The 24,476-nt window shown below is 37.7% G+C and overlaps 1 protein-coding gene across 1 annotated transcript; it reads right to left on the bottom strand.

The window, feature by feature from the left end:
* Positions 1–3,783: 3,783 nt before the first annotated feature.
* On the bottom strand, positions 3,784–5,614 carry TfIIB (transcription factor IIB). Its single transcript, XM_083118380.1, has one exon. The coding sequence runs from the start codon at positions 5,517–5,519 to the stop codon at positions 4,572–4,574; it is 948 nt and encodes a 315-aa protein (XP_082974506.1). The 5' UTR covers positions 5,520–5,614; the 3' UTR covers positions 3,784–4,571.
* Positions 5,615–24,476: the final 18,862 nt, after the last annotated feature.

The following is a 24,476-nucleotide window of genomic DNA, read 5'->3' as shown; positions in this document are numbered from 1 at the left end:
TGTGTCAATGTCTCACTTTGCATTATCACTATAAGGCAGAGCAGTTATCATGCTTCACCCCCCCCCCCCCCAAAATGAAGCTTGGAGTATGTTCCGAAAGGCTTATGAAATAAAATTAGTTGGATTTGTACTGCTTCTATTAATAAATCATATTTAGAACAAGTTTTACACACATGCCAAATCATCACAAAAAACAATATGCCAATGACCAGGTAAAACTTCTACCTCTGCCAACTGTTTAAAAAACTACAGTGATTAACTCAAGTGTAGACTGCCACGTTGGTGGTTGCACTATCGGCAAGCGAGGCACTCGTGGTATGTCAGCACTGTGGATTGTCCGTGAATCAAGTGCACAAGTCTCCGTAAATAGTTGTGTGATTTATTTACTTAACACTTTATGAAAAAAGGTGCTGAAACTGGGCACCTTCATTGTCCACACATTCTTGACACCTTTTGATGAAGTTACCCATAACTCGCTGCAGTTCCTGTTGATTAATGTTGGTAATTTCTTGGAGGATGTTATGTTTCGGTTCTTCCAGGGTGTGTTGATTTGACCTGTATACAGCATTGAACACCTACAGTCTCCTGAAATTTAGTATACAGGGCGTGGATTGTTCGAAGACATGGAACTTTCAACCGGGAAACATGTTTCAAATAATCTTTGAACTTCACGTGCCGATGAGTTCACACACACATGAAATATAAATAAATATACACTGTGCAGCAGAAAACATTTGCTAACCCATAACACAATTTGCAGTTGAATACACTAGAAAAAATACAATACGTAACAAGCACCTATACGACGCACGCTTTTAGAAGCGATATCGGGTGGGGCCACGCAGAGGGTGTGCGTGGCGATCAACCAATGGCAGGAGTGCAACGTTGTACAGTTAGGAGACTGCGGCGCGGAAGTAAAAAGCCGTGTTCTGGATTTTTCTTACGCGCAAGAAGTTTTCATAAAACACGTCACTTTAAGGTTCATCATAAGATGGGGAAAGACATTTTGAACCTGACTGTCCAAGTCCCATGAATTTCCGTCGCCTACAGCCGGAGTTATCGCTCCTTGAAGAAACAAGGGAAACAACACCTTTCATTTCCTTCAGCCTGTTTTTTTTTTTTTCGTTGCCACCGTGTTGACGCAGCAGAGTTGTTGTGTCTAGGGAAAACTGTGGGTGTTAAATTCGCCTCGATATAAACAATGACCCTTCATTGTTCTGGGCGTTCTCGAACATTGAAAGTCTGGGTCAGTTTGAGTTAAGCGTTTTCGTAGCAAGGCCGGTGTAAAATTATTCGCTTATCGATCCCTCGTGCGACACAAAGAACAGTTTGTGAAAAGATTAAATACAGCCCTTTCGTGCGATAGTGCGTGTTCCGTGTGTTCTTTCTATTTTAAATAATGTCACTCAAAACTTAGCACCAGTAGTACAGGCACCAAGGGTGCAAATTCTAATCATTATCCTCTAGGAGAGTGACTCGGAAATGAGTGAAATCAGTGACACGGACACCGAGAAAGACGACGAGAGCAGTGATGAATAAATAAATACTTCAAGCTTCTTTCAGGTATGGGTTTCTCGTATATGCTACAGTGATATGATATTATAATCCTGTGTAGAAATATTCACTATATTATTTCACTGTACTCATATATACTGTGCATGCATTATTCTGTCCTTCCCTTGCGCTAGCAGTTAGTTTGGCAACAGCGCAGTAGCACTGGTTGGGTATTGGCCGAACTCATGTTCCTTCTAAAAGCATGCGCCGTATAATGTATAAAAAAATGTGTGCGCATCGTGACTAGTTTCAACACCTCTTTTTATAAATCTGGTAAGTAAATCACCTTTCCAAAATAATTACGGAAACTATTGTGTGGTTGCTTCATCAACACTTTACGATGCCGACAACAGCTGCAAGAGCCTCACTTGCCAAAAGGTGCAAACACCGACGCAGCGATTTACACTTCAATCGATCGCTCTGTATTTGCATGTTGTAGAATAACCAACTTGGAAGTAGCGATAAGTGAGTACACAAGAGATTTTTTCTGAAAATCAGCCATAAATTTTGAAACTGTTATTAAAACAGAAAACGAACTTTTATAGATGCCACTTCCCTCATCATCATTCAATTTCCAAACAACTGGATTCAACAACATTAAACCATGGCCATGAAAAGAGGCAGCTGGGCAGAATTGCACTGGTGTCACACATGAGAAAAGTAAATCAAGAGCGGGACAAAAGTCGATGGTTTCCATGCACTATGTGAAAATATCAACCAGGCTGCATTGCCTAGTTCGAGCATCAGACTGACCTCTATCCGAGGCACTTGTTCATCCCTGACCTTTCGAGCAAATACTGTCAGTTTACATCACATGGATCACAAATACCAATTCTACGAGATCTTTCAATCTCTTAAAAATCCGAACACACAGGGTTGTGTGCGAACTTCTGCCACTAACCTAATTTCATGGCAGTGCGTTTAGTTTAAACCAGTCAACCTACTGAAGTGGAATACAGAATGTACCACTAATTATTTAACCTTAAATTGTAAGAACTCTTATCAAGGATCTTTGTCCTTCCTCATGAAATTAAGACAAAACATAGGGAATACATTTTGAAAATGTGTTCCTTAATATAAAATTAACTCCCATTTCCAATGGTAACTAACGGGGAGTGGTTCTCAAGCAAAGACAATTATTATACACGAATCAGAGATTTTTCTTGCCAGTTTGTACATGGTGGTACATATTGGATTAAATGTTAAGTATCCCCGAAACTCATGGAATTCATTCATTTTCTTCTTTTTCACATTGGTACTTACGTATTCTGCATTCCTAAGGATTCTTGATGGGGTCATTTTGTTTTTTTCACGCAAATAAACTCAATTTTCGACATATTGAGTAATTCTTGTTTGTTCGTTTCTGCTAGCGTTACACGCAATATGGCAGACAAATCTTGACCAGCGTTGTCGATGACGATGAACAGTGGTTATGCAGTGTTGCAACCTTCATCGAAAAATACCTAGCTTCGTGTTACCGATTTTATTTTTTTCCAGGTTCGAAAACCTCATGAACCATTCACGGATAGCCCCACGAACCATTCACGGATAGCCCCACGAACCATTCACAGATAGCCCCATGAACCATTCATAAATAGCCCCACAGTTATATAGATGGTTTTCCCCAAAAATTCATTCGGCGAGGGGAAAAAACACTGCATGAGTTTACAATACCGGACCACTCTCCAATTTCTATAAAATTTCGTCTACTTACTAATTTCGGTGTCCTGATGACGTATCTGTAGTTCATATTTGGCAGTCACTTGTTATAATTTAACATTTACGTGAAGAACTTGTAAAATAATGCTGCAATTTACCACAGTGATTGTCCACACACAGCAACTCCGAACCATCTTTCTTTTGCAATTCCGTGGAGCTATTGTTCTTATGGTAGGGTTACGTTACGTTAAGAAAACATAGTTTATTTCATTTTTTTCTCAATTTTCATACTTGACCGCCAATTATTACATGCAGATTCGTGATTAGGAGTTCACAATTAGTGAGTAGGCGAAATTTCATAGAAATTGGAGACTGGTCCGGTATTGTAAACTCGTTCCAAAAACACTTCCGAGACCTTTGTAGAGTATACAGAAACTCTCTTCGTTAAGTACTTTCTCCTGTAAAATTGAAGAAATACGTTTCGGGGATACTTAAATTTTACCCTGACATCATTGCCAGTAACAATTTAGTTCTTTGTTGTCTCAAATTAAATAAAACTTCAAGTAACACTACTCTTTATATACTTGATTTACTGCACCTGACAAGAGTCAAGGTGGAAAAATCAAACCGAACTATCTTCATATCTGAGAACATTAATATTTATGCAATAAATAGCATTTTGATTTGTGGAATTATAAAAGAATAAATGAATATAGTCCTTCCACCTAAAGAGAAAAAAAAAATGTCAAAATTAACCACACTTCCAAATTTTTCCATCATTTTACAAGACATTCATGTTCACTTGGAAGAATAAATTTTGGTGTTTTACCAACTGGCCCATTTATAATTTACACAAGGGCTTTGTAAGATCAACTTCTTCCAACAAAACAAAAAAAAAGTCACTTCTTGCTTCAGTTGCACTGCTTCACTTATTTCAAACATTCAAAATTTATGAATATCTTGCAGCAAGTGCAAGCGATATTTTCTTTCGCCTATAAACAGAACCAACACAATGTTATAGGATCGTATAAATTTGCAAATATCTTGTGACACATTGCACAACAAAAAGTACACCTTACAGCCAGAAGAATAAGGTAGATAAAATCCTATATTACATAACACTGGATTTGATGGAGGTTTGAATCACAGGCATAATTACTCATTTGCTCACTGAATTTCCCTGAAAAGAATTGTGTAAATCACACATTCGAAAATGCTTTAGGAAATTTTCAAGAACCAAATACATGCCAGTGGGAACAACCTGTATAATTCAACTGGCCAAGCCAACTGTCTCTAGCGCACTGTGAATTTATTTTTATATATATATAGATAAAAAAAATTGCAATTGCATAAAAAAATTACATTTGTGGTAACTGTTCAATTGGAGTTGCAAACTTAAAGTCCTCTGGAAAGAGCTTAGCAGCATGTGGGTACATTAGCTTGTAAGACTGTCGAATTGTAACGTCTGCAACTCCTGCAATGTCTCCAATTTCTTTCTGGGTCCTCTTGTCATCGGAAGCTTGTGATGCCATGTAAATAGCTGCTGCAGCAACCGATATGGGCGACCGTCCTGGTACAATGTCCAACTCTACAGCCTTTCTTGCAATATGGGTAGCAGCACGCTGTACCATATTGGGCAATCCCAAATTAGAACAAAACCGAGACATGAAGTCACCTGTCGTAATAAGATCTACACTGGTTTCCAGAGCTTTAAGGATCAACTTGAAACATCGTCCAATTTCCTTTTTACTAATTTTACTTACTGCACATATTTCTTTGAATGTCCTTGGCACTCCTTCCTGTCGACAAGCAATATACAAACAAGCAGAAGCGATAGCATCATTGCTTCGTCCCTTAAGGTTCTTACCGTCATGTACTTGCTTGAACAAGTTATTTGCCCGATCAACAATAGTTTTTGGCAGGTTAATGCGATCCGCCATGTTGTTGATTTCTCTTATAGCGTTAATGAGTGCTCGATCAGAGCTACTCATACTCCGTCTATTTTGATATTTTGCCACGCCAAATTCATCAAAGGAAGAATCCCCTCGCCCAGGTCCTATTACAGTAGTTAAGTCAGATCCATTTAGAAGTGGATTTTCGGGCCCTCCAACTCGAGATGGGTCAGTTCCTCCTTTTTCGTTGCTGAAGGTTCTCCATTCGGAACCGACGTCTATAACTCGATCTCCCACAACAAGTCCACATTCTGAGCAAATCTGGTCACCTGCACGATAATCTTCAATTAGTGGTGCATCTGGATGGGAATAGCAACACACTTTGTTTGTGTCTCCTCGTACAGCTGCTGCCATTGTTTTGTAGTATAATCTTACTTCCGTCCTACTTCGCCAGTCCACTACACATACACGACATTTACGTTTGATTACGACACAAGCTGCTCAACCAATGCTCATTGCAGAATGCAGATGGCGCAGTTGTCAAGAGAGATGGCTCTGATATTTTAAAACATCATGTACGAGAGCGTCAATTTCCATGAAGTATTTGATTCATTAGTACTATGAGAATTATGTGTTTGTGACTGAAATGATATTTGAAAAAAGTCCGAGGTGACGAAAGTTACGTTCAAATAGGTTAAATGCAATTACGGTATATTTATTGGGATCGCCATGCGATGATGGACAAATCTCAAAATACTTTTCCTTTGTACCTTGAAATACTATTACGAATTGTCCATATGCGTCCTACAAATATTGGTTTTATAGAACTCCTGGCACCGAGATATTACACATAAAATTTGTTTCATATGGAGAATTAACATATATAATTATATATATCTGTACATCAAGATATTTTCCAGTTCAACAAAGGTAAGTTTAGTCAACACTATATGTACACACGCAATGAAAACAAAGTTATTGGTAGTACGTCTTCTTTGCGTACACCGAAAATTCGAAATTTTGCTTTTGTTTCATGAACATATTGAGGTCATCTCATTCAAAAAGGAAACATAGGAAGTCCCCCTATTCCTTACTCAGTGAGAAGAAGTGAAACAGTAAGTTGCTATTGAGAAAATCACCTCGCAGTACTGTTGACAGATGTAGTGGCTTCATAGGAGGGATTTTGTTATTTTCCTTGTCACTGACCATTAAGTTATAAGATAATAACGGCCCCAATTTCTTTTTCTTTTATTGCGATTTCATCATGCTACGAATGCAATTTCAACATGGTTCGATTTCTATTTTCACGTGCTAAAACCTACAGAGTTCGACCACTTCACAATTAATAATAATTAGTCTTAATCCTAGAGCTTCATAAATATTCAGGGATTTTGAGAGTCTATGATAGGGTATATTTATACGCCTGCTGTTTCTTGTAGTACAGTATACTTTGTAGTTGTGGAGAATTTTTCTTGGTACTACTTTACTATACCGGAGACACTTATCAATGATTTATTTCGCAATTTTTTACATTGCTAACGTATTCTTCTCCATTGCGGAACATTTCTTTAGGTGAAATAATGAATTTATAACGAAAATAATGTATATTTCTTACATTAACGAGTACTTACTGTTGTTCCTTATTTCCCACAAACCATCCACGGGTAGCCTCAAAAACCATTGACGTTAGCCCAAAAATTCACGATAGCCCCACGAACCATCACGGGGACGAGGTATGCCTACTAGGTTAGGTTAGGCTTGTTAGGTTAGGTTCCATTAGCACTCCTTTCGTTCAATTTAGCATATACGGACAACATCATGGCGGCAGCAGCAATAGCGCATCGGAAATAGATTTTCGTAGAAAACCACATGCATTCACATTAAAATGGATCATTCCCGAACATCAAGAACACTACAGAAAATGATTTGCGTAAGTACTTTCTCCTGTAAATTTGAACAAATCCGTCTCCGGTATAGTAAAGTGTTACCTTTTTCTTTACATACAACATCACTTGTGTAAATATATAGATTTATCACAGTCATAAACTTTAACTTAATGAATGTAACGGTTCCGATTGTTTTATGATGTTTTTTAAATTCTCCTTGCACGAAGACCAATTATTATCGTAGAATTTTGGTAATCATTGTCACGAAATTTGAACCTTCCTTAAAGTAATGAGCACTGTTTGGATTTAGTAAAGAAGTTATTCATGTTGAAAGAAAAAACAACTTAAAAATTACCTTACGCAAGCATGCTCGTTTCACATGGACAATGTATATTCCGTTGACAAACGACTGTAAGTATCGTTTAATGTAGAAGTAATTCGGAACCTTAGTAGAATGCATTTAGGGACTTTATTTTATTTTAATGAAGAGAACCAAACCTGGCCTGCCTAACCTAACTATGAAAACATATATTAAACAAAATCTTAAGTAATCGCTAAAAATCTGCAGTATGTGTTAACAGAAGTAAATCCAAATCGAACCATGTTAAAATTGCATTCGTAGCATGATGAAATCACAATAAATCAAAAGGAACTTGGGCCTTAAAATTTCCTGTACATAACTGTAGTTCCCCCAATGTAAAATTCCATATGAAATAATGCTTTGATTGAAAGCAAAGTAAGCTGATCTTACGTAATCTTCAGGTACATTACTTTTTAAGTTCCTTAACAAATATATAACCGTGGAGCGCTTGGCAGTTATGCATTTAATATGTGGCTCCCATGATAATTTATTATCAATGACAATACCTAGAAATTTCACATTGTCTGAGCTATTATCGATTGGGACGTCTCTAAGACTGAAAAACATATGCTGGGTTTTACTTTAATTCAGCAAAAAACCATTAGCTCTGAACCATAAAGAAGATTGATTCAGGGTATTATCAGTTATGGCTTTAAGAGTGTTAAAGTCAGAGCTAGCATTAAAGAAGGTAGTATCATCTGCATACAGTATTGTGTGAGCAGTGACGCAAAATGGTAAATAATTCATCATGAGAGCAAACAATAAAGGTCCAAGGACCGAACCTTCAGGTACACTGCATTTGACCTCTCCATTCCTATGCAGACAATTTGTTTACGGTTCTTAAGGTATGAATGAAATAGTTTAAGATCTGTACCACCAATGCCATAGTTCTACACAATCAAAAGCCCTGCTCAGGTCACAGAAAGAGGCATGAGCAAAGTCCTTAGTTTCGGAAGCCTTAAGTACATTTTTGACTAAAGAGTTCATGGCAACAACTGTTGACTTACTCTTCCTGAAACCAAACTGTGATTTGCAAATTAAGTTATTATGGTCCAAGTAATTGCATAATTGATTCTAAAACTTTTGAAAAAACTGGAGTCAGTGAGATGGGACGGTAGCTGGCTAAACCAATTTTCTCACCTTTTTTATAAATTGGTATAACCCTTGATAATTTCAATACATTTGGAAAAAGTTCCTTCCCTAAGACATATATTTATACAAAAGGTCAGTGGAAGAATTATACAGTGTATGATTTTTTTCACAAGATTACTGAATAAATCATAGATATCTATACTATCTGATGATTTCAGCTTTTTCACAACATCTTTAATTATCTCTGGAATTATTTCAGAAAAAACAAATTCTATTTCAGAATGTCTTATGCTCTACTGTTCAAGTAAGTCTGAAACTGTTTCAGAGGGTCGAACAATGTTGTTATGGATTTCCTCAAGAGAATTAATACAAAAATTATTAAAGTCATTAGGGGAGATTTCTATAACATCTTTTTTGCTGTATTTGGCATTCGAATTAATTAATTTCCCGGCAGTTTTGCATTTATTCCTGGATGCCTCAATATTAGTTAGGGGAGAGTGGGGGAATAAGAAACTTATTTTTTATTTTCATTATTTGTGAAAGTAAAAATTTGAAAAAATTCACAAGCTAGTCTCATTAATTGTCTTTCACTGTAAAAAAAAAAAAATCAAGAATATTGTGGTTATGTTCAGGGCTCGACAAATCTCGGTCGCCAGGTTGCCATGGCGACTGTGATCTTTTGCTGTAATATGTATGAAATTTTGATGATTCTAAGTTCAAATTGCAGCACAAGGTAAGTTAGCAAATGATTTTTTTTTATCAATGATGTGAACATTCCATAGTGCCAGTAACAATTTCTTACCCTTTGTCCCCCCAACACCCCATTTCTCAAATAATTTAGCGATGTTTTGAATACTGTGATGCTCCACTTCTTATACAGAGGGTTTCAAAAGTCGCACAACACAAACTTTGGAAATGTATGTCATGAAAACCATAAGAGATATTTACACCGGGTTTTCTGCATTATAAAGCCTCATCCATCAAGATATTTTTCAATGCTTAAAATTATCAGTTCACTCTGTACAGAAAATTATATAAATTAATAACCTGCGGAAAGCAGCATTCAAATTTTTCCAGAAATGAACTTCTGAGTAAGAAATTATCGAAGGATCATAATTAGACATTTGATGACTGATGCCACGTCAGTCTGTCATTTGCGACCAATATTGGTCATGTGCAACATTTGATGAATTTTTGACTGACGATTTTATGGGTTGAGTGCCATTTTTGGGACATATCTCTGTATATATGGAACACTAGCAGGTCGAAATATTGCCAACAGTCGTATGCAACATGTGTCTAAGTATTGGCTATACATTTACGTGAAAAATCGTAAATCAAGATTTTGTGCCGAAATTGAACTCTTGAGACAATCCTAGGTTGCCCCTGGTTACATTGAATTCTCGCCGCTACTGTGCCTGTTTTTTTTAACTTGATTCAGCATGGCGTATTCATTGGAGCAATGCCTGTGCATTGCTGAAGAGTATTTTACTACTCATTCTTACACTCATGTGCAAGAGGTTTTCCAATAAAAATTCGCTGCTGCTGCTGCTGTACCTCACAAAGCAACTGTTTTACAACGATCCCACAAATTGTTTAACAGTTGGTATTTGAATTTGAATTTATAATTTAGGATGCATCAGCACTAAGGCTATTTTGCACCTGTCACATTATACGGGAGCCAGCCCCTTATCGTTACACATAACAACTCTAACGTTGCATAACTAAAATATTAAAATATTCTGACTTTCGTTAAAAGCTGAGGCTGTAAAGGAGCACTCAGCATAGATAAGGACAAAACGCAAAACACAAACAAAATTATACTGGCCATGGAGCCAGTCGCCAGATCCTCGTTAGTCTGCAGTCCAGGGTGTACATACGTGGAAGGAGCACCCTTTACACCCCAACAGTTGGTATTTATTGTTGAAAATCAGTTCTCAGATGTTTTCAGCAAATTAACAATGTTTTTTTAAAATAATGTAATTGCTTTTATTTAGATAAATGCTAACATAAATTTATGAACCCAGTGATAGCCTGCAAAATTAGTTTAGTGCAGAAAACCTGATGTAAATATCTCTTATGATTTTCATGATACATATTTTCAGAGTTTGGATTGCGCGACTTTTGAAACATACTGTAGTATACACAATTCGCGATTAAAATTACCACCTGAGCGCTAGTGTCGCTTCCAATATGGCCGCTCTACATAGGATAGATCTTTGTTTACATTAGTAGTATTACGTAATAGCAGCGTGTTGTCATTGCTGGTATGGAAGAAATGTTTAAATTACGCGTTATATTTAAATATTGCGATTGCGATGTGAATTCCAGGAACTATAACGAAGGTGAAGCTGTGCTGAGAGCGAAGCATTTAATTATGATAATGAAAATAACACGGGAAACGCATATGAAACTAATGTATACACACTGGTTTTTCAAAGCGGTGCTGTTCCATCTGCCCTGCACCTCGATTGTAACTGCCTAACTGGGCTCTCAGAAATGATTTGAAAATAAAGCAATTCACCTGTATTGCAAAGCTTGGGGAAAACATGCTGTTGCAGTTTTTTTCCCCCAAAGAGGCAAGCTGGTTTAATAACAACACCGGATAATGATAATAATAATATCAATAACAACAATTTCATTGAGGCTATTTTCAGTCTTCTCTTCACTGAAAATTGACATACTCAATGAAACAGCAACATTAGCATGTCAATTATGTTTTTCTGACTTACCTTTATGATTACGGACATTAATTAATTCTCAAACTATTTTCATCTTTGCACTTAATCGACTTGCACCTGTTCCAAATTACATACATAATACGTTGTTTTTGAAAGAAATGTTATATTCATAAAGAACAATTTAAAACTTACTTTCATGGCAATAAAATCATTTTTCGAAAGATTATTTCAGAAAATAGAGTGAACAGACTCGTACATTCTTCGTAATTTCCTTGCCGCATTTCAGTTATTCCAATCTTGTAAATCAGTTCTGTTTTCCCTGATTTATTTAAACATTTCATTTTGTTGATTCCACGGGGTGGAAAACACATGTAAGCTTTTCACTTCTCCTGAACCACAAAACAATTTAGAGCAAAAAGCTAAACAGTATACGCTACTTTTTCGCATGTTCCCCATGCTTCAACACGGCGAAGCGCAGCGAGGTGTCCTTCGTGGAGTGGTTCCTGAAAATCTCACCAGATGGCATATCTGATAATTTTAATCACGAATTGCTAGTAGGCGGTTTCATGGCACCTGATTTTCAGAACTGGCGCCTAGCTTTGAAGAAAAATTTTCGAACACTAGTTATGTTTAAGATTATTCCATCATTTGTTTATGTTTGTGTGAAACTTTTCCATCGGAAAGTAGCGTTTTCACACTAATATTATTTTCTATAGTAAATACAGATTATATACTCTTGATATTTTTTATGTGATTCTGTAGGCAGAAGATAGGACTTTCTGGTACTATTTTCTTAATTTTCTGTCACAAAAATTGAGAGTGATTATTGTCATGTATCTTATTACCCCAAATATGAAAAGCAAATGGGGTAATAAGATACTGATGTCTATTACCCCTTGCTTTGGGCAATAATCAATAACACTTTGATTTCTCATCATGGCAAGCAGAAGTCATCTCATGAAGATCAATTAGATAGTGAAACAGATACTATTATGCCAGAACGATACTATGCCATTTACTATGACATCAGCTGGTATGTGGGACGAATTACTAAAGTGCAAGAAGACAGCTGCATAATCAAGTTCCTCAAATAATCTTTGGGTACTTTTAATTGGCCTTCTTATGACGACATACAAAGTGTACATAAAGACTTTATCTTGTGTGGCCTATATCTTTAAACTAAAATGGACCATTTACTTTAAGCCGCTCAGACTTAGTTAGAATCAAAGCACTATATGCAAAGAAAAAAAAGGACAGTCACAAATATGATTTTCTTTGTTAATTTACCATGAAACCTGTTAGAAATAAGCATTTGAAGATGTCAGTTGCTTTTGCTTTGAAAATATAGAGCTGTATCAAAACTTTTGCCATTACATTTATTTTCTAGCATTTTCATTCCTTTGTAGTAAAAAATATGCACCAAAATTTTATGGGTAAATAAGATCACCTTTAAGTAGGCTGTAATGTTCTATATCTTCTCATGTTATATTTATTTGTGATTTTGATATAATACCAGAGTAAGACCCAATTTTTTACAATTTTTTGGCTATATATTTTGTATTTGTAAAATCTATTAATGCAGTATTGTATTGTAATGTAAGTATTGACATGTCCTATATTACGAGGGCCACTATTTATATTTTGAGCCTTGGCAACACTGATTGAAGTTAGGCGCGATTTGACGTTTGCACGGAATCGTCTCGCATTATTGACCATAAAGTACTTCAAATGTTTTGTCAATAGCTTCATTTGTGTTGTTTATGTTGCCTTGGAGATTTCGCGACAATAATAAAATGGAATTAACTCGTGAACATTTTCATGCGATGATTTTTTACGATTTTCGACGTGGATTATCAAGACAAGAGTGCATTGATCAACTTACTTCCACATTTGGCGATGAAGCCCCATCCTTTGCCACTGTGAAACGCTGGTATAACGAATTTAATCGTGGCCGCCATTCACTCACCGACGAGATTCGCGAAGGTCGTCCAAAATCAGTTGTTGTTCAAGAAAACATTGATGCTGTGCAAAACCTAATACTGCAAGATTGGCATTGGCATTAGTTCCACCAGCATATATAAAATATTACATGAACATTTAGCTGTGAGAGAGGTATGTTCTCGTTGGATCCCACACAATTTGACAAAAACTCAAAAAGACGCTCGTGTCAATTGGTGCAAACAAATGCTCAATAAATACAATCGTGTTGCTTCAAAAGACGTATATAAGATTGTAACAGGTGACGAATCATGGATATATGCATTTGAGCCGGAACGTAAACAGCAGTCGACTGTATGGGTGTTTCAAGATGAACCCAATCCAACAAAAGTTGTTCGCGCTCGAAGCACATCGAAACAAATGGTCGCCTGTTTTTTCGGGAAAACTGGTCATGTGGCAACTGTGCCTTTAGAGGAATGTAGAACGGTCAACTCTGAATGGTACACAACAATTTGTTTGCCAGAGGTCTTTGGTCAAATACGGAAAACAAACAAACGCCGTTGGATCATTCTTCATCAAGACAATGCCAGCTGTCACACATCTCGTCTAACAACCGACTTTATGAACAGTCAAAAAATCGAATTGATGGGTCATCCGCCGTACAGTCCTGATTTGGCACCCAATGACTTCTTCTTGTTCCCGAATGTCAAGAATAAATTGCGTGGACAACGATTTTCGTCGGCGGAAGACGCCGATGATGCGTTCAAAAACCATATTATGGAGGTGTCTCAAGAAGATTGGAGAAACTGCTTTGACAAATGGTTCGAACGAATGCAAAAGTGTATTGACCGTAAAGAAGAATACTTCGAAAAACAATAAAGCAGTTTTCAATGCCAAATTCCTGTTTTTTCATTTATAGGCTCAAAATATAAATAGTGGCCCTTGTACCATGTACTGTAATTTGTACATACCGGTAGTCCTTGGACGCAAATAAACTAAACTAAACTAAATTAGATACACATGTTGAGTGTATCTTTTTACTCCAGCCAGTTTAATAGATAGAATGCATTAAAACACACAGCTTTTTACCCCCATTGGGGTAATAAGGTGAAAAAAAAATGTCAATTATTTTACAATTTTTGTGTGCTCGTTATTGCACAATTGAGCTCATTATTTTTTTCTGGGTACATTGGGTTACCAACTATGCAAAAGAAAAATTATCAATGCTAGAAATTTAAAATTGTTGCCTATGTTAACTCCATGTGTTTCTTATTCCCCCACTCTCCCCTAGATTATACAATATCTTTGATTCATTTATAGCCCATTTGTATTCCTTTCTTGCCCTCGGGTAGATTGATTAGCCATATCTGTCTTATCCCTCGTAAATAAATCTAAGTATTATCAAACCCTACATTTCATACTGGCTAACTTAGGAGTGTACCAATCTGCATTCTTTTTTGGTATTTTCTTCTTATTAACTTTGAGACTAACTTTACACTTTTTCTGGGGAATACTGCTATCATAAATATCTAAAAATACCATTAGAAACTTTTGAAATGTTACATCAGCCAATGTTAAGCTGAATGCACTGGTACATTTATGAAAATATGGGGGGAAACTCAGTTTTGGAGCTGACAATACCAACTGGATGTGGATACCAAATAAATCAAACCTTTTGCAGATTTTCAATTTTCATACCTTGCAATTTCAATTTCTGGTAAGTCAAGTCTTAAAACCTTATGTTACTATATTTTCTTTAAAAAAGAAAAAGAAAAGACTTCATTGTGCTAAGTATGGGATGTAGATTAACCTAACTTTGAGTTAGGCTTCCTGTTATTGTGTTTAACTACAGTGCTTGTATTTTGGATCTGGGTGAGATAACTAGTGACTGCGGAACGGCAAGGCATGTTGTAGATGCCAGCATTTCGTCCCATAACATACTGCTTATTTTTAATTACATATACAGTGCATAAAATTTCTTGCGAGGCCAAGAGATCAGGAGAAGTGTGGCAGGTGGTGCTAGCGGAGATGCCAACATTTTCGTCCAGTAACCAGTGATTGCACCAGCCTGAAATAAGTGTGGGGGGGGGGGGCTAAAGATTTCAGAGTCAAATTCTCAGAGGGCTAACTTATACCAGCTAAAAGGTATTGACGTAAAACTTTACTACGGTATATTTTAACCAGTGACATATTTTACAGTTAGATCCAAAGATAAGTCACTGCATTTTGCTCCATCACACACAAAATTATTTTTAGGCACGGATCTTTCATGTCAAGTAAAATACAATAAATATATTATTGTCTCTTCCAAAGCCATTTTTGAGTGGAATAATATCACAAACTTACTAATTACTATTCATATAATGGCCGCGGTGGCTCAGTCGGTAACGCGTCTGACTACCATGCTAAAGGTCCCAGGTTTGATCCCCGGCTGGTTCAAATCCGGGAACTTTTCTAACGATGGAAGCGGCCCTGGCACCCACCCAGCGTCGAATAACATGGGTACCTGGGGGAAACCCTGGGGGTGTATAGGTGGTCAGGGGCATGATGATGATCACATCACCCCCACTCACGACCGGATCAAGAAAGTGTGGGGCATTACCCCCACACCCCCTATACGCCTTCATGGCATGGTGCTATGCACAGGGGAGCACTTTACTTTATTCATATAAACAGTACAAAATACATCATAAAAGCTACGGATATATGTATATTAAATATAAGCATACTATTTCTATGTACAGAGTTTGAGAATTTTTTTGTTGTTGCTAAAATGAGAAAATAAACCACATGAAGAAATGCGATAACATACGTATATTTTCATGAGCAGCTACAACCTTATTTAAATCCAAAGATTTTGCAAGCTCTTTCTCAAAGAGAGATTAGATGGAGCACTCAACTTCTCGATACCAATTCGATTAAGAAGATAACACCTGATTTGTTGCAAACAGCCGTTGATGGGGCGTGGTCGAAGCGCACCAGACTTCGTGGCCTTGACTGCACCTAACTCGCGGAACCGGTCGTATGACTGAGATAGTAGAGTGGAGGGTTGTAGGAGTTGTCAGTAGTAGGAGTGTGTTAGAAGAGTGAATCTCGTATGATTTAGTCAAGTGTGTAATGGAAGTTATCGAGACTAGAAACGGCAAACCTTCCCTTATAGTGGGTGGATATCTGGACCGGCTTTTTAGGATGGGCAAGGTTAGGTTAAGATAGGTTGGATGGACAATACTTCTATCCCAGTAGCAATAATTTTAAGTCTATAGCATGCCAATTGACAAGACCACCAGGCCGCTTGTACAAGTTGGTTGTACACGACCTGACCCACCGAATTCCCTGTAACGCTATTGCGTAAGGTACTATATATGATATACTTAATACTAAGACTTCATTTAAAAGCAATGTTCCAAGACATAATAATTATTTATTGTTCAAAATCTTAACATCATAGTACCTAAGTACTAATTACTAACTTCATGGCCAATCGTTTAACTATTAACTAGAAAGCAAGTTCCAAATGGAAAGTCCACTTAGATAAAATGGGTCTTACCCTCTAAGACAGCAGCGGCTTTAGTCAGGGCGGCCTCTCGTTGTCTCACCAGCTCGCAGGACACACACACACACACCCGGTTGTGTGCAGGAAGTATATATTCACAATACGACCTTGTCTTCATGCTCAACACAGCTCTTAGTGCTACCAACCTTGTGGCTATTTTAGTACTGTCCATTTGGCCTTCCTGGCCCTGGTGGAGGTTTTTGTGGTTAGGAGATCTTCTGGTCTATCGTCAGGGCCAAGGTCTTTTTACTAAGCCACCTCAACATCCTGTTGGTCGCCTTGTCGGTAACCTTGCCCTTGACTAAGAAGGAGGGAGGGAAGGGCCTTGTCTCAATCACATGTGTTGAGGGTGAGACAAGTGTATGTGACGTAAGTCCTTACTTCCTGTTTGTGTGTTAATACTTCCTTGGAGGCTACGCCGTTTTGCAACACAATGAGCTGTGTGTTACATAACGTCCCTCCTTATCTTAGATGGCCTCCATCTAAGCTAATTATTGACATGCCCTGTATATAAAATGTATGTGGCAGTCGGAGTTAAAATTAAGAATATATACAGGGGATGGACAAAAATATGGAAACACCTGGTATAAAACAGGTAGCCATTTCAAACACGATTTGCGTCTGAATGGTACGTGCCGCTGTGGTCACTGGCACTTCCTGCGAGGTATACACTCTGGCCAACGTGACAGATGGGCCAGTTACAGTTCAGCGACCGGTCCATGCAGGTTATCGTGAATCATGTCTGAGCTGACAGAGTTTCAAAGAGGGCAAATTGTGGGTGCGCGTATGGTGGGAGCTTCAGTGACGAAAGTAGCAGAAATGTTTGTTCTATCAAGAGACACAGTCTCGAAGATCATGACTGCCTATGAGACTTCCGGAAATCCGCATCAGCGAATCACCAGCATGGACGCAAGTGTGTATTGCGTGACAGAGACAGATGCACATTGGGTAGGATTGTGACCAAGCAGAAGATCACCACGGCTCCAAAAGTCACTGTTGAGCTGAATACAGTGCTTACAAACCCTGTTCGCGTCAAAACAGTCAGAAGATAACTCCACAAGTAGGGTATTCATGACAGATCTGCAATATCCCTACTACTCGTGATCGTTGACCATGCTGCTAGATCGGAGACAGTGGTGCAACGCCCATAAAATCTGGACAATGGAGCAGTGGAAGACTGTAATCTGATCGGATGAGTCATCCTTTACATTGTTTCCAACTGCTGGCCGAGTGTACGTGTGGAGAACGCCAGCACAAGTGTACGATACAGACTGTCTGTTACCGAGAGTGAAACATGGCGGTGGTTCAGTGATTGGGGCAGCCATCTCCTGGTATTCTGCCGGACCCATCATCACCCTGCATAAACATGTCACTGCCAGGGACTATGTAACCATTTTGAGTGACCAGCTGCATGGTGCAAACTTTGTTCCCGGATGGTGATGCCGTGTTTCAAGATGACAGAGCCCCTGTTCATACAGCTCTCATCGTCCAGGACTGGTTTGATGAGTACAAAGATGAAGTGTCACATCTGCCATGGCCTCCACAATCGCCAGACCTCAATATTATTGAGCCTCTGGGGTCAGTTTTGGAGACAAAGGTGCGAGCCCGCTACCCACCACCACCATCTCTACAACAACTTGCAGCTGCTTTGGAGGAAGAATGGTACAACATCCCTTTGACAACCATACGTGGCCATTTGTCCATTCTACGTCGACTGCAAGCCGTTCTGCATGCCAAAGGTGGTCCTACTCGATATTAATAAAGGTAATGTGCATTTCTGCAGGTGTTTCCATATTTTTGTCCATCACCTGTATATAGTTTCATGGATATGGCCTTTGAAGTACTAGTTTACATACGATATAATTACACTAATAAATTTGGCCTATTATCTGGCTATTATTCTCTTTTATGTAGGCATCACTTTTCACTTATGAAAGTTCTTGCACGTAGGGTATCTTGGCGGTGTACACAGGACACAGCCGATGTTACCAGTTGTATTGAAGAAGTGCCTCACTGAAGTTGATTCCATTAAGTTTGAGGATTCTTGGAGAGTTAGTAGAGTCTTCTCAAGGGTGACTTGTCCCAGGCCCTGGTCATAAAGATGTCCTTACTCTGAAACCAGTGTGTCATTAGTAAAGTGAAGTTTATTCGAGAATACATTCATAAATGGGGCTTTTCGGTGCTTCATAAGATGGAGCTCTCAGGGTATTTGCTTTCATGCCCACCGGAACGGAAGTAGTTCTCGATGGCTTCGATTTTCTGCAATGAACTTTGTATAGTATCCATGGTATGATAAGGAAGACTAGGCCTGTCATAATGCTCAACCATGCATGAATAGGGACTAATGATATTGGGTCCTCATTCGAGTGTTGTATCTGATAGGAATAAAATGAGAGATTTGGGCCCTTGTCTGATTGGGTAGTATGCAAGGAAATTGTGCTTGATAACACTTAGAAAGAACGCAGAGTGTACATTGACAACCAAGTTGTACAACTTGTGCCATAGGGAGAATTCCTCTTGGAGCTAAATAAGATGCTTTCACACTTCACGTTGATTACAATGTCCATTGGAGAGGGTACTAAATAGGTGGAAACATTTAGTAACACAGGTAAATTAACCATTGAATCAGTATGACAGTGTAGGGGACAGTTTCGTACAACAGAAGGAACGTTCTGGTTAAAAATTGATTTAACGCATTGGTGTTCTGCAGTAACTCCATTCTGAATCTGAGAAATAAAGCTTAACGTGTCTGTGGTTAAAGAACATAAATGGTCTAAATAGGTTTGATCGATTTCATCGAAGATAACGGCATCTTTCACTATTTGCACTTGACATATTTGATTGTTATACTGGAAGGGCAGGGGTTTTAGATCAAAGATCCTAATTCTGGAACGTCGTTGTATTAAGGGTATTTTCAATGCAATGAGTGCATATGTGGTCCAGTGGTGCATTCAAGTATAGGTGTGTTATAGTACTGTCCGAGATTATCAGAAGATATGGCAAGAGTATAGTTATAATTCCGTAATTTATTGGTGAGAGCTTGAATATGTTGTAACTGAATGTGAAATGGTAATAGAGCAGGATGAATCTTCCTATTCTGACAAGCGGAAATTAATATATTTAGAATTTGGAGTTTGGTGCTTAGTGCGAGCTCTTTAATATCTATCCAATCACCGGCAGGATATTGCCGTATTCTGGTTTGGATTCTGTTGATATCTGGATCTTTCAGAAAAAGTGAGCAAATGTGAGTTTTGGAAGCAAGAAAATAACTCCATCCCTGTAAAGCTGGATCAGTAGCAATCGTGGTATTTCCTAAAGAATAGGTAAATTTTCCCAATCAACAATCTCAGTAAAGGCTGCGTTGTACTGTAAGCGGTACAACAGAGGAACAGAAGTTGTATATAAGATAGGGGGATCTGTCATATAAATTCCCGGAGAGACAAAGGTTTTCATTGATAAGCCGTTAATTAATGTAGATGAATGTACGTGGCATTGGTTGGTCGTGGTGTGTTTGGCGTTTCAGGAGTCATTTGCACCTTGTCATTATGAAACATTACACTGGTAGAAGCAGTTGGGGTTTTCGGAGTAGGTTTGCGTTGGCAACAACATTCCTTATATCTCTTGATTAACCACATTATAAACACGAGAACTAATATCAAAATTATTATAACTATTGAGTAATCTATGACTGTATGGAATACTTCCTGTGAGGGTTCCAGTGCTTCTGTGTTGGACTTGTTTAAGAGCAATTAATTGTGTGGTCAGTAAGCAATATTTATATATCATCATGCTGTGGTTAGAGTGAGAGATACATTCCAAATTAGATTTAATGAAAATTTGGAAAGGTTTCCCTTAAAGATTTTGGTGTCTAAGTCGTCTAAATCGTCAATTAAATCATCATTTTCCTCAAGCGGTTCTGTCTGAGTTGTTATCTTTAAAAATGGTATTTTCGTGGGCCGATTAGCGTCTGAACAGTCGTTGAAATGTTTAAACTCGGCTGCTTTATTACCAGAAAATAAAACATCTATTTTCATTGTCGGTATTTTACCCCACGAGGACGGCAGAATATGATAACTATGCAGCTTGTCGCTCGTGTGACTAGAGCAGGGAAAAGTTCTTGGGATATGGGTTTCGTCGGTTATTAACAACGAACAATTGCATGGTAGAGTAACTTCCAAAGCTCCGGGTTCAGTTTCGTAAGTGTCAATGATGATATCTTTACCTTTGCATTCTCCTTTAATCTTTTGCGGTGGGTTGGTGATTACATAATGATCCTGCGATACTTCCGTCACGATTACGTTACTTCTTTCATAACATTGATACATGCAATGTCCAGCTAACTCGCGAATATTCGCACCTTGACGTATCTTTTGAGCACAAGAAGAGCCTAAAGTGGCATCATGACCGAAACGGGGTAAGTAACACATTGGTGAATTGTGTGGGTCGCAGGTGGCCAAAAAGGTACCTGACAAGAGTCAAACCGAAGTTGGGGTCGTAGTCGAGTATAATGGTGGATGGATAATGTTGCAAGTGCTATTTAGCCAACGGAATGGAACCGTTAGAAATTCTTCTAGAATAGGATTTTCGCCTATTTTCGTGATTAGAATTTTTAACGTGAGGACTACTTGTTTAGGTGAGAACAAACAATGTTCTAAAGGGACTGTGTAATATTTCATTAGATTAGTAGTATGTATAGCTAGCTGATATCCATTTACGGCTAAGGTAAATTTTAGTTGTTTCAAGTCTCGTTTTAATGTTTGAGGTCTCATTAAATATAATGAATTTTATTTGCGAAACATGATGTTCTTAATTCTCGTATCTCGGAATTAATCATAGTGCCTAACAAGAGTTGATGCAATAATAGAGATCTTAAAGCCATTATATTCAAATTTTAAGTCATCTTATTGGTGATTTTGGCCAATTCGGAAAGTTCGTTACCAAAACTAGTTTTTAGTAAATTTACTTGAGTTTCAACGGTAACTAGCGTATCGTTAGTCTGTTGAATTAAATCACGAATTTGTGTTTTCAGTAGGTGTACTTTCTGATGTTCATTTTTAAGACTAGACGTGACTTTATGTATTTCGGCGTTAAGAGTGTGTTCATTCACTAGAAGTTCATGGAACTGGTTCTCACTCAAAATACCACAGCACCAGTTAGCAAAATTTCCAATGAAGTTTAGTCCAAGTCCACGTTTAGCTCTGGGATACTCTTCAGGAGGTGTGGGAAATTCAACGTGTGTATTATTCAAACGGGAACGTTTCCTTCATAGAGGATGACCTTGGGTAGTTGGCGCCAGTAAGCTCCAGTCATGAGCCTAATAGTCGGGATGGTCCAAGCATCATCGAAAAATAAAATTAGGTATGCCAAAAGCATCTTGAATATCTGAAACTAGAGATAGCATAAATGTGTATACAATACACTTATATATTTCCTCCCGGGAATATTGCTTCGACCCGAAGCAAGTAAAAGACTAAATAGAAATTGTGACCCAAATCATAGCCAGAAATGGATTGTTGAACAGAAGTAAAGGAAAAATGATAATAAAAGTTGTAAATTAATTTGAAACTACACCTAGTTGCAAAACAAAGGAAACAAAAAAAAATAATGCTCATAAGTATATATGATGATATTGGTACAATACATTACAATATTGGCAAAGGGTAAATATTCACAGTAATAACTTGCCAAGAAAAACAATAAAAAAAATTAATAATAGAGAGTACGTAAGCCAGGTCGAATATAGACTGGGAATATAACTATATGTACAAAATACCCATATGTATATATATATACACTACATATACATACACTATATGAACTACAGATCATAGAAGCCCACTCTAGCCTCAAAGTAAACAGGCCAGTAGTGTAGTGACCCATTGTCAGTATCCAGGCAGGTATGAAGAGTCCATAGATCTCCTGCTTCCTGAGCGATTGACCCAATGAAATTTCATAGCTCTGTAGCTCGCTCTTCGAGCCAGGTTGTGCATGACTCTGAAGTCAACAGTCTACGTAGACCCTCATGTAGAAATGTGGTAAGATCATGAATAACATAAATAAAAGCTGCAGAGTCCTGTGGTAGGACTGCGAGCAGAATGTCAATGCCCGCATCTATGTGTACATTTTCCTCTTGTCACAAAAGCCTGTACAAAATCAACATGCATAAAGGTAAAAATTAATAATTCAATTTCCTCATCATGGATTGTCGGTATAAATGCATCTTGAATATCCATCATGGTTGGTGAATGTAAATACAAAGGTAAGTTGGGAACTTCGGGAAGTATGCCATGTTCAAATTCAAAGTCACCCACAATAATTGGTATAGCATCCATCGAATCATCGGAGATGGACATGTCATCAGGAAAGTTATGTACAAGAACAGTCGAAAGGCTAGAAATAGAGTCTTTACTGCTCTCGTCAATGTGAATGGGAACGGTATCAGAACTCATATTAGTATGCATATAAATCCAGTGTTTGCAAGGAAACGTTGAACTCAAAATCGAAGTGAAATTACAATTGATAAAGTTGGTAACACCTATAAATGAATGTTTGAATCTGTGATAAGGAATCCTCAAGGAAGGCATCCTTTCTCTCAACTTGAACTGCGCAAGCATTTACAAACTTTACAAATAACAATAACTCTGAAAAAACTACTTGCTCACACACGGAGTCCCTAATATTTCCTATACTTGGAATTTCGAAAATTTCCGTGCTCAATCGAAATAACCAATGGTCAACATTAATTGCCATACTGCATCATAAACACAAAAGAAAACTGATAATGTGGTTAATCCTTTGTACCAAAAAAATTATGTTCTTTTAACTATAGGTACGAAAATAATATATACTACCAGTACAACTAAATGTAGATGACGATTTATTTGTATGATGTAATAAGAACTGTTATATATTAACAAGCTGTTGTCAAAATGCCTTATATATCATTATTGTATGAATGTCTAGGTAATTTCCTAGAGCGGCAGTTATCCCAAGGCGGGGGGGATGTCCTTTGGCGCCTCCGTATCAAAGAGTGTATCCAACTGCTGCAAAAGTTGCAACACTTCTTGGTTATTTTTATCGCCAATGTTAAGTGGAAAATTCCTATAAATACCAGCTTTCATATGAATGCGTATAAAATTACAGGCAATTTCAGTGCAGTCTGTGAAGAATTTGTCAGCCGACTGAGTTTTAAACAACACTAAAAGATATTTGTTAATTTGTTCTATCTTAACTGGTTCAAGAACTCGCAATGGATAAATGTTTAGCTGTGAAGCTATTCCTTGAGTGATGGACTGGAATTGGGGCCCAGCATTAGTAATTACTAATTCCAATCCTTCTATGACAATTTTTCCCAGGTAACCGCTAGACATAGATAATTATAATTTTAAAAAAAATAATTGAAAAGCAGTGTAGTTAAAAAAATTGTAACAATAATGGTTAGGGGCAAAAAAAAATAATAAGAAGAAGACATCATAAGCTTGATGATTAACGAACTGGCGTGCTCTTGTGCCTTTTAAAGGCATAGCGTAAAGGCAAAAATTGCACGCATAAAATGGAACAGTTTTCCTACCTTTCTAAGAAAGTCTTTTAACTATGGCAACTGAAAAAAAAAAATTATTTTTGTTACTATAATGCGTGTGGCATTAATTATAAAATGCATTTGGCTGTTATAACCGAATAATGCACATGTCTAATGAAACAATTTCATGGTAATTTATTCTGGGAGTTTAATAAGGAAATTGACTTGTTATGGTCTTTCTGACAGAGATAAGATAAGAAGCAGACGACAACTCGGTTGATAGATAACACGCGGAGCCTACGATAAGAGCCTACTGCCACCGAACGAGGAAGTTGTCAGGA

This window comes from Lepisma saccharinum, chromosome 3, assembly GCF_977018435.1.
Source record: "Lepisma saccharinum chromosome 3, izLepSacc3.1, whole genome shotgun sequence".
NCBI classification, from domain to species: domain Eukaryota; kingdom Metazoa; phylum Arthropoda; class Insecta; order Zygentoma; family Lepismatidae; genus Lepisma; species Lepisma saccharinum.
This window is presented reverse-complemented; position numbering and strand designations above follow the sequence as displayed.

What these genes read in the sequence shown, in the direction of transcription:
- TfIIB (XM_083118380.1), bottom strand. Translation starts at nt 5,519, where the DNA reads ATGGCAGCAGCTGTACGAGGAGACACAAACAAAGTGTGTTGCTATTCC.